The sequence below is a fragment of the Ogataea parapolymorpha genome, chromosome IV (assembly GCF_000187245.1).
Source record: "Ogataea parapolymorpha DL-1 chromosome IV, whole genome shotgun sequence".
NCBI lineage: Eukaryota > Fungi > Ascomycota > Pichiomycetes > Pichiales > Pichiaceae > Ogataea > Ogataea parapolymorpha.
This window is the reverse complement of record NC_027863.1, coordinates 715024-725467: the sequence shown is the minus strand read 5'-3', so window position 1 is coordinate 725467 and position 10444 is coordinate 715024. Positions and strand designations below refer to the sequence as shown.

The 10444-nt window shown below is 44.8% G+C and overlaps 8 protein-coding genes across 8 annotated transcripts; 2 read left to right on the top strand and 6 right to left on the bottom strand.

Moving 5' to 3' along the window:
• Positions 1–10: 10 nt before the first annotated feature.
• On the bottom strand, positions 11–2329 carry HPODL_03434 (putative RNA-binding protein; the record flags this gene model as incomplete). Its single annotated transcript, XM_014079745.1, has 1 exon — positions 11–2329. One exon carries the CDS (start codon positions 2327–2329, stop codon positions 11–13), a length of 2319 nt encoding a protein of 772 aa, XP_013935220.1.
• Positions 2330–2382: 53 nt separating this feature from the next.
• On the bottom strand, positions 2383–3525 carry HPODL_03433 (GTPase; the record flags this gene model as incomplete). Its single annotated transcript, XM_014079744.1, has 1 exon — positions 2383–3525. One exon carries the CDS (start codon positions 3523–3525, stop codon positions 2383–2385), a length of 1143 nt encoding a protein of 380 aa, XP_013935219.1.
• A 47-nt stretch (positions 3526–3572) lies between these two features.
• Positions 3573–5369, top strand: HPODL_03432 (uncharacterized protein; the record flags this gene model as incomplete). The annotated part of the gene is made up of 1 exon (XM_014079743.1): positions 3573–5369. One exon carries the CDS (start codon positions 3573–3575, stop codon positions 5367–5369), a length of 1797 nt encoding a protein of 598 aa, XP_013935218.1.
• Positions 5370–5402: 33 nt separating this feature from the next.
• Positions 5403–6170, bottom strand: HPODL_03431 (uncharacterized protein; the record flags this gene model as incomplete). Its single annotated transcript, XM_014079742.1, has 1 exon — positions 5403–6170. One exon carries the CDS (start codon positions 6168–6170, stop codon positions 5403–5405), a length of 768 nt encoding a protein of 255 aa, XP_013935217.1.
• Positions 6171–6338: 168 nt separating this feature from the next.
• On the top strand, positions 6339–7271 carry HPODL_03430 (putative methyltransferase; the record flags this gene model as incomplete). Its single annotated transcript, XM_014079741.1, has 1 exon — positions 6339–7271. One exon carries the CDS (start codon positions 6339–6341, stop codon positions 7269–7271), a length of 933 nt encoding a protein of 310 aa, XP_013935216.1.
• A 1-nt stretch (position 7272) lies between these two features.
• On the bottom strand, positions 7273–8106 carry HPODL_03429 (Autophagy protein 5; the record flags this gene model as incomplete). The annotated part of the gene is made up of 1 exon (XM_014079740.1): positions 7273–8106. The coding sequence occupies one exon, from the start codon at positions 8104–8106 to the stop codon at positions 7273–7275; it is 834 nt and encodes a 277-aa protein (XP_013935215.1).
• Positions 8107–8174: 68 nt separating this feature from the next.
• On the bottom strand, positions 8175–9275 carry HPODL_03428 (Isocitrate dehydrogenase [NAD] subunit 2, mitochondrial; the record flags this gene model as incomplete). The annotated part of the gene is made up of 1 exon (XM_014079739.1): positions 8175–9275. The coding sequence occupies one exon, from the start codon at positions 9273–9275 to the stop codon at positions 8175–8177; it is 1101 nt and encodes a 366-aa protein (XP_013935214.1).
• Positions 9276–9524: 249 nt separating this feature from the next.
• HPODL_03427 (Transcriptional regulator CRZ1) lies at positions 9525–10271 on the bottom strand (the record flags this gene model as incomplete). Its single annotated transcript, XM_014079738.1, has 1 exon — positions 9525–10271. One exon carries the CDS (start codon positions 10269–10271, stop codon positions 9525–9527), a length of 747 nt encoding a protein of 248 aa, XP_013935213.1.
• Between the last annotated feature and the right edge of the window lie 173 nt (positions 10272–10444).

Sequence of the window (10444 nt, the reverse complement as noted above, 5' to 3'; positions counted from 1 at the left end):
ATAGACTAAATTAAGTCTTGTTTCTCTTCAGTCTCAAAAAATCTTGAAATGTGCCAATTCGAACAGTAGTGTCACCGATCTTGCGGCCGTTGAACTTGAAATCTGCCATACCAGAGCTTCTAACAGTCTCAAATTCAATCAAAGCCGCGTTGTTCTCGGGCTGCAACTCTATCTGGGTGACTGGGCCTATTTCTTCAAATATAGCTTTCAGAGTTTCAGTGTTGATCTTGTCGTCAACATTGAGCACTGAGATTGTCCGGGCTCTATCAAATTTCCCCGTTCCAAGAACAGACACTTTCTTTTTCTTGGGCGTAGCTAACTCGATTTTCATTGGTCTTCCAGCCAGCAACTTGCCATCCAATTCGAGACTCTTGACGGCATCGGAACTGGACCTGAACGAAATGAATGCAAACCCGTTGTTGAGCTTCTTACTCTTTTCATCACGTCTCACAGGAATGCGAATCATTTCAATATCACCATATTTGGAGAATATTTCGCTCAATTTATCCTCATCGACCTTATAAAAGTCCAAGTCACTGACATACACCTGTCTGCCCTCTTCGAGAGCGCCTTTGCGCTCTTGTCTGGCTTCAGGGTTCGAGATTTTGACTGTCAATTTGAAATCGCCAGTTTTCCCATGTATCGTATGGCCATCCAATGCTTTCACAGCAGACGCAGCATCCTGTTCAGACGAATATTCAACGTAGCAAAAACGCCTTTGCACATTGGTTTTCAACGATGGCAGTCTAACTGCCAATACTCCTCCATGCTGTCCAAAAATCTTCTTCAAGTCTTCCGCAGTTTTCTCGGGAGGATAATTTGCAACCCAGAGGGTATTATTTTTCAAATGGACCACCTCTATCGGCGAGTCTTCAACTATTGTGCCGTCTTTCTTCATAGCTGATAAGAGTCCCTGTTCGTCTGTGAATTCAATGGTTGCTTTCCCTTCCAACAAGGTAATGCTACGAATTTTTCCGCAGGAGCTGAATATACTGGTCAGTCCTTTCTCATCAATTGAAGAGGGCAGATTAGCTACCAATATAGTGAGATGTTCGCGATCTCTGGTCTCGGTTTTCGGTTTCCTTGGCTTTGTTTCCGAAGTGTCCTCGTGCGCTCTTTTTTTGTTTTGCGGCCCTTCTGGTTTTTGTTCTAGTTCTGACTCCAAAAATGGTCTTTTCTGGCCTTTGATTCGTGAGAGTGCGAGTTTGCAAACTTCGTCGCAATATTCTTGGCTATCATCTGTGCCTTTGAGCAGCTCAAATCTTTTCCATTCAGCAGCTAAACGCTCAGGCCAATCCAGCTTTTCGGCAATATCCATTGCTTTTTTGAATAGGTCCGTCACATGTCTATAGTTGCCATGTCTCTTTTCAAACTCGGTGACATAAAGCCACACTTCCGCTTGGTTGTCAAAAGCCTCCAAAAAGGGGAGTAAAAACCCATCTCTGACGCCATCAATGTCTCCAATATCCTCCTGAATTTCAATACACAATTTTGCGACAGTGTGGAATATATCCCCTGCTTTTAATGCTCTTGAAAAATAATTGTATGTGTCCTCAATCAGCAGTGGTTGCGCCACCGCAGGATTCTCTTTGAACAGATGTAGTTCTATTCGTAGAATTTCACAGAACACAGGTATCAAATTTAGATCAGAGTAACTGTTGAATTGAGATCGTATTTTTTGAAACTGATCCAGAGGACAGTCACGGATGCATTGGATCCATACTTCTGCATTGGATGGCTCAATTTGCACAAGTCTTTCCCAAAAAGCAAACTCATCCACCTCCAAGTTGAATGACAGATAGGTCTGTACCACTGGTACGAAAACCTGAACGCTTAAACTTCTTTCTACTGTACACTGGATTAAACGGTTTTTTGTCACTCTATCCAACACTTTGCTTCCGTGCAATGCTTTTAAGTAGCCAATCCAGTATTCAGGACTTTTGTCCTGTCTTCGCATCTCCCAGGGCTCGATCTTCTCTAGTATCTGTGTCACTTTTTTCTTTATTTGAAGTATGTTCTTCATTTTGTCTGTGTATTGTTCTCCAAAGTGATCTGACACAAACCTTGAGTAGTCATTCAGAAGGCTTTCGTAATCCAAACTCGGTATTTGCAGCTGTTGAAGCCAAAGGTGGTCAAGATTTGCAGCGTCGTGGATCTTAGTTGTGCAATGTTTATAGTAGAGTCCCCACATCTTGTAGTTGTTTGTCACATCAAACTGGGTGCGTATATATGCCAGCTGGTAGTTTTCTTCGGTTGGACTTTCCTCGAGCAATCTCCGCCATAGCAAAAACGACGTCGGGTGCAATTGTAGCTGGGCCTGTAGTGACATAAATTAATTATGTACATTTTTAAATACCTATTAAATAAATACTAAAAAATATATTACGCTCTTTTAGTTTCTATATCTTGTTTCATTTCCCAATCTCGTAGTGCGGCTTCCCATTCGTCTTCGGGATCCTGTTTCGCCTGTATATTCTGGAAGTACTCTTCCAATTCGTGACGTTTTTCTTCTTCAAGCTCATCCCATTGCTCCTTCTCATCTATCCATCTTTCATGAATGTCAATATCTTCCATAAATGCCAGAGATGATTGTCGAACAGCATCGGACCAGATGGAGTCGCCTCCAAGCTCGTTCGTTCCGAAACAATACCCATTGGCTTTGTCAATTATTGAAAGAAGATTGATCATCGAAATTTTATCCTCAATTGCCAGAACTGTGTACTGGATCAATCCGAAATCCTCGATCAGATCCGCTATCAAGGTTGTCAGCCTCTCATATTTCTCATTAAAATAACCCCTTTGATTATTCTCTGTCCTGACATATGGCAAGAGCTGGTTTAAGTCTTGAACTTCTGTATAGTATTGCAACCTGAAGGGCAAGCCACCTTCTAGATCGTCTTCATCCGTTTCTTGTCTTTTTCGCTGTTCCATTTTAGAAGCCTTGTCACCGTCAATGTAGGATTTCAAAAGATCAATTTTAGAAATGACATTCACTTGGGGCAAATCCATCTGAAGCATTGATCTCAAAGTCAAGAGCAGCATCGAAATATAGTAAGACGGGGTGACCAGATTGATAGAGTCTACTAGAGACACCACACAAAACCTGAAATCAAGCTCTTTCTCCAGCTTACTGAAGATATTTCTAAATATCGGATTGTTGGTGAACAGCTCTGTTTGCCCGGGGCAATCGAATATAATGTATGTGGATTGTCCGTCTAGACTAAGGGACATCAAGTCTTTGATTTTCTCGATGAAGTATTGGATGCTTTGCTCAAACACCTCCAAACAATATACCAGGCCTCCATTAGGGCCCAATCGTATATTCTCGTCGTTCATGATTTCTTCAAGCGTGATGAAGTCTCTAATATCGACCGTGCAATGGTATGGCAAAAGATCGTTGGCCGGATCCAGGTTCACTATCAGTGAGTTTCTGCCTATTGAGTTCAAAAACTGGTTCATGCCATTGCAGTATGTCGATTTCCCGGCGCCGGGAGGACCGATCACGATCTGTCCATACGGAGGCATAATTAAATAATTTTATTTTATTTTTTTCCTGGTAAGCCCTACTTCAAATGGAAAACGAGATATCCCTTATAGATTCTATTCTGTATAACTTGATCGGGGTTAAGCAACTCTACGAATTTGAGGTTAACCACCTTCACACGTTTGCTAACTTGACTCGCCGTTTTGTGCAGGAAAAGAACGAAGAAGTGGGAGATAAATGCACAGTATTTAAAGACAAGGCAGCAAAGGAAGAACAATGGGTCAAGGAAAAGATACATAACCTGGAATCGGAAATCAGCAGATTGAACAAGGAAATAGAGGAGCGGAAGGCTTCGAAGAAAAAGCTGATGGAACTGTTTGAAAGCTTGAAAAAGATCGATGAGTACGAACACAAAGAGTCCAAACCCGACGAGTTGCCTATAATGGAGATCCGCGAAGAGCTGGATGATGAAGACCACGTAATATCCGGCGATGTGAAACCCTATGCGGAAATGTCAAATGGGAATCGGCATGTCGAATCTGCTCGGTCAGCCGAACCTGAAATTAACGATTCCAAAAATGAATCGGTGACACATAAGGATCTAGCTTCACAGCAGAAAGAAGCAGATCATGTTACCACTACAGAGTCTGCTAAAGTTGAGCCGCAAAAAAAAGCCGCCCTCACTCAAGCCCAGAAAATTGAGGAACTATCTGAAGAAGAGCAGAAGAAAATCGATGAGGATCGAGAACAACTTGCTGAACTTTTGGAAGATATGGATATCGCTCCCAAGACAGACTCGAAAGTGAAAAGTGAAGGAGAGGAAACGAAGGAAATAAAGGGATCAGAAGGTTCCCATGAATCTTTCGAGGCTACTTCTGATTATGCTCCAGGAAAACCGGCTATTGACCCGGAAGATATCCTCACTCTCGAGATGATTGCTGAGGACTTTGATGACGAGAATTTCGACGAAGACGAGAGCGAATTGTCGAGAGCATTTGGAGAAGAAAGAGAAGAAGAGGAAGTAGAGGAAGAAGAAGAAGAAGATGACGACGATTATGACGATGAGAGCTATGTCAAAGTTGTTCCAGGCGGCGCAAGAAGTATGTTCCTACAACAGATAGCAGAATTAAGGCAGAAAAAACAGGAGAAGGATATTTCGCAAAATCCTTCTGAACCTAAGAAAGCAGAAGCGAAGAAGAAGAGCGTTACATTTGCAGAATCTGTGCAAGTGAAGGAAGTGGAAAACGTTTCTGAAGAGCTGAAGAAGACCGAAAACAAAAGATTGTCTCGTTTCAAGCTTCAGCGCCAACAGCGAGGTGTTAGTCATGAGACCTTTCCGGACGAAGACTCTGAGGAAGTCATGCATGATGTGATTGAAAGAGACATTGAGGAGCAGTCGGATAACGATAGCTCGAAAATATCTGCTGTTCCCGCCTCCCTAGACTACCGGGCTATGCAAGACGATCTGGATACAATGGCGAGGGCTTATACGCTGGGAATGTACGACGATGACATAGAGACCCATGGCGAAGTTATTGAAAAGCTGGATGATTTTGAGTCTCATAATAAAATAGTGGAGTCGAAACCGGTAGAGTTGCCAGAAGAACCGGAAGGGGAATCTGAGGAGGAAGAAGATGACGACACGGTCTTAGTGGACAAAATTGTGGAAAATGAAATTGACGACGCTGACGAGGATCCTGACATCGAACTGGCTGACGAGGTTTTGGAAGCGAATGTTGCAATGGACTACACCAGACTGCGAACCAAAATGATACACCAGTATAACGGAGGATTCCAAGAGAGCGAAAAAGAAAAAGAATATGAGCCTATCGAGCCAGTAAAGACAAGTCGATTTAAAGCTGCTCGATTAGGGCGTATCAATTAGCACATCCTCATAATATTTCAAGTATGTAGCTATTTAATTTACGATCTTTAACGTTTTGGTTGGCTGATACCCGCCGAGCATGAATGGCTCGATCCCAGCATCACGTACTGCCTGATCGGAGGGTGATCGATGCTGTTTTCTGATGTACGTTGGCTTTCTGGTGAAAATAGTTGTATCAGGAGGCGCCATGTGGTGTTTTTTGGGTTGCGGTTTCGGTTTTGGTGGAGACTGAGAGTGAGTTTGGCGGCGCGGAGAGCTGAGGTTGTAGTCTCTCACATCAGCTTGGTTGAAAGTTTCGATTGGAATAGAAGGCAGCGGTTTCGAGTAGGTATTGATGAAATCAGCTTTGGGTAGGGATTCTTTGGAAGAATGAGTTTGAAGCGAGAATAAAGAGTGCTCTGAGTCAGAGTTCGCAGGATAGGAGTCAGAATCGCCCATATCCTTGTAACTATTGATGAAACTTGTGACTAGTGAAGAGTCTGAGCCGTTATTTTCCAACTGAAGGGGTGAGGAAGCTGCCCTTTTGGGGCTGCTTCCCAGTTTCTTCTCCGTCATCGTGTGTCTGTTGGAAAAGGAGTGTTGTGCAAATTGTGAAGAGACATGATCAGAGCCTGGTGAGATCGAAACCTGTGCAGAAAATGGTGAGTGTGATGTGTGTGAGAACGATCTAGTTTTGAGCTTGAACTGTTCGATTTTATGACTGGGAGACGGTGGAGGAGGCAGCCCTACGTCGACTTGAACGCTCAAAGGATCGAAATAGTCTTGATCCAACAAGATCTTGTGTCCTGTGTGTTTCCTCATTGATCTCTTTCGTTGCTAACTTTGAGGCTTGGGCGAATCAATATTAATTGCTATAGGAGGCTGTCTTGAGATTGCTACCATTTTGGGAAAATCTGGGGATAGTCGTGGTTGACCTAAACGGTCTAATATTTTTTTAATTTTTTTTTCAGATTATTTCTGATTTTCAGCATGTCAAGCCAGGATAAGAAGCCCCCGCTGGAGTCACGGTTGGGACGCGACGAGCCTTTCGACTTTGGTCAGAGGTATCTAAAGAACGAAGAGGAGGTCTTTAATTACAATGCATGGGATAACGTCGACTGGGACGAGGAGCAGCTCAAAGAGTTTGAAGAAAAGATTAAACAGCAACACGACGAGCCCGTTTCCGAGTACTACAGAAAGCTATACAACGACAAGCCAGCCAAGTATTGGGACATATTTTACAAGAATAATCGCGAGAATTTCTTTAAAGATAGAAAATGGTTACAAATAGAGTTTCCCTCCCTTTACGAAGCGACGAAGCCCGACGCTCCCGCAACCAACATCATTGAGATCGGGTGTGGAGCAGGTAATACTATGTTCCCTATTTTGCAGCAAAACGAGAACAAAAACCTCAGACTGTTTGGTTGCGACTACTCCAAAGTGGCAGTCGATCTAGTGCGATCCAACGAGCTTTACGAAAAGAACGCTGGAGTTGTACACGCATCTGTATGGGATCTAGCCAATTCAAACTTAGAGCTTCCAGAGGGCGTCGAGCCGCACTCGATTAATATTGCAGTCATGATCTTTGTTTTTTCGGCCCTGAGTCCCGATCAGTGGGAGCACGCAATCAACAATTTGTCGAAAATGATGGCTCCAGGCGGAAAAATCCTGTTCCGTGATTATGGCCGCTATGATCTTGCGCAGATTCGGTTCAAGAAAAACCGGCTTCTTGATGAGAACTTCTATGTCCGAGGAGACGGCACCAGGGTGTATTTCTTCACCGAGGAAGAACTCAGAAATATATTCTGTGGTCCTTTCATAGAGCGCAAAATTGCATATGACAAGCGGCTTTTAGTGAACCGCAAAAAGCAGCTGAAGATGTACCGTTGTTGGATGCAGGCGGTGTTTGAAGTTCCAGAATAGCCTAGTGCTCGTCTTTTTGGATCATCTTGATAGAGATATGTAGAAAACCGTCCAGTGATTTCATGCAAATATAGAGGTCGATAATAGAACTATTGAGCGGTAGGACGACTCCGTGCGAGTACGGGTGTGCCACAGTGTACATCAGCGATGACGGGAACAAGTCCGGAATCAGATCCTGAAGCAGGTTGCCGAGAGTCATTTTTCTCCCGGGATTAGACAGGACGGGCTGAATCAGCTTGTTGGACAGAGGAAGATATACTTTGATTGGCAGATTCCTCAAGCTAGACACACTCGAGGGCAGCAGTTTTCTAAACATTGACTCGAATTGTGTCGAATCTTTGTGGATGGCGGCGTTATAGAAATCGTCTGAGTCTGTGCGTGACATGTTCATTACAAGTTTGCTTGAGCCGTTCAGTATGAAACATGCCTCCTTAAGCTGGTTTGTCCAGTGGTCTTTGAGAAATGAGGGGTTTTGGTCGATCGGAATCACATATTCTGTAGGGTAGTCGTAGTATTTAAGAGTAATTTCCCATACCTGTTTCTCTATTTGCGCGTCAGTGGTTACGAGGTCGTAGAGTAGGCCAACTGGAAAGTTCCATTTCAGAGGAACTTTTTCAAACTCGAACCACCAGTTTTGAGACTGCGCCAATCGAGTGTCTTTCAGAAACGGTTTAAAGAACTGAAGAATGGCCGGTAACGAGTTGTGCAGGTACGAATTGCGATGAACCGCGATGTAAAAGCTGGGACATTCCTGATTGGACAGCGCGCGATCGAGATGGAACTGCATGTACAAGACGCCGCTCCATACTCTGCTGATGATCTCAGAAGTGCTCATAATTAATAATGCGACAGAATTGCTTAGAAAGTAATCTTGACATACTATATGGATAAATATCTATTTTTCTATAAATTTTTGATCACCTGCTCCGTGAAGTGAGTGGTGGTGGAGGTTCCCTTCAAGTCTCTAGTTCTGTTTTCTGGGCCAGAGGCAATGGTATTCAGAACAGCGTTCTCGATCTTGTCGGCATGGGAGTTCAGCTCCATGTGTCTCAACATCATACATGAGGAAAGCAAGAGAGCGGTAGGGTTGGCAAGACCCTTGCCGGCAATATCTGGGGCAGAACCGTGAACAGCCTCGAAAATAGACACTTTGTTACCCATGTTACCAGATGGGGTCAATCCCAGGCCTCCAATGAGACCAGAGGATAGGTCAGACATAATGTCACCATACAAGTTTGGCATCACCATGACTAAGGACTTGTACTCAGATGGGTCTGCACAGAGCTTGAGGGAGGTGTTGTCGAGCAACTCAAAGGAAAGCTTGATGTCTGGGTATTCCTTGCCGACTTCCTTGGCAGTCTCCACAAACAAACCGTCGGAAAGCTTCATGATGGAGGCCTTGTGGACAACTCTGACCTCTGGCTTGTTGACGGACTTGGCGTACTCAAAAGCGTATCTGATCACCCTCTCAGAGGCTGGCTTGGTGATCAACTTGATGGATTGCACAACACCAGGCACAATCTCGTGCTCGATACCAGAATACTCACCCTCAGTGTTTTCTCTGATCAAAACAGTGTCGACGTTCTCGTATGGAGTCTTGTAACCTTGCACACTCTTACATGGTCTGACGTTGGCAAAAAGAGCAAAGGTTCTTCTCAAGGTCAGGTTCATCGACTGGTGACCTTTACCAACAGGGGTAGCCAGTGGTCCTTTCAAAGCGACCAGGTTTTTGTTGATGGAAGCAACAGCATCAGCTGGCAAGGTGGTCTTACCATTGATCAGCGATGGAGTCACGTCGACAGGCTCCCAAGTAATTGGGACCTTGGCCTCTTTGAAAATGGCCTCCACAGAGGCTGCAATCTCGGGACCAATACCATCACCAGGGATCATGGTGACGGTGTACTTGCCGTCCGGGCCTGGCTTACCAGTGAACTGACCGGTGACCTTGCCGGTGGCGTAGGTTCTTGCGAGCGAAAGAGGGCTTCTTGCGACGGCTCTGAACATTGGAAATATTAAAGTGATCTCGAAATTATTCAAAATATAAAATCTTGAACTCGCGAACGGTACCAAGCGGCCACCACCGCCTGCTCTCTGCGCTGGGGAAGTGATTTTTTACCAGGCATCACCGAAATCGAATCCGACTACTCCTGGCACCTGGCCGACCTCGGGCATTAACGAGAGACGCGTCGATCGACCCGCTTACATACACCTGAGTAAGGAAAACATAGCACAGATCGTATTAGCATCTAAAGTCTACGTGTTGCGCGACAACTTAATAGGAATGTAATCAAAATCCGGCGGGATGTGGCAGTTCTTTTGCGACCTATTGCTCTTCCAGTGGCCTGTCAGCTGGTAAGAACGATGGAATCTTTTGCCACATCCCCATAATTTCCCATCTGCCGTGCGGCCTTCGCAGATAAACAGCTTTTCAGCGTTGCGTAGATGCTTTTCGCGGACATGACGTCTCAGGTCTGACGGAGTGGAGTATTCAAGCGTACACTTGCCATACTGGCATTTGTATGGCTTGAGTCTTTGATGTACAGAAGAGACGTGGTTTTTCATGGATTCTCTTCGCGTGAATGTCTTTGCGCACAGTTCGCACACAAACTGTTTCGTTGGGTGCGTGGTCCGCGCTCTCAACGTGTTGCTCTCAGCTACAACACATTCAGGCTCGAATAAAATCGGTGTATTGATCGGTGTAGAGATCGGCGCATTGGTGTGCCACCTGTAGCTGGAGTCCACAGCGGGTTCCACAACGGGCTGTATGACAGGTGCATGTTGCACGAAGGTGTTCTGGTATGCGGGAACAAACGAAGGAACTTCGGGCACTACTGGGTCTGGCAAAAGAGAGATGTCGACCGGTCCCATGTTGAGCATGTTTGTATTGGCATACCAGTCTTCAGAGTATTCCCTGGAGTCTGCGAGGTCAAAGTTGGACTCCACTGTAACGAATGTCTGGTCCAGCGTGGGCCACGGGAACTGAGACACGTTCGCGTGCATTGATATTGCAAAAGTGCACCAAAAGCATTCGCTGCCACGAGTTCATAGAGAATAGACATGGTATTTATTTAAAGTAGTGGATTCATGGTGTCTGCATTACAGCTGCTTGCATAAGAGCGTGTTCTACGCAGGAGCCTTATTTGAGAAACAAGCTGGCAAGAGATGCTGCGTTA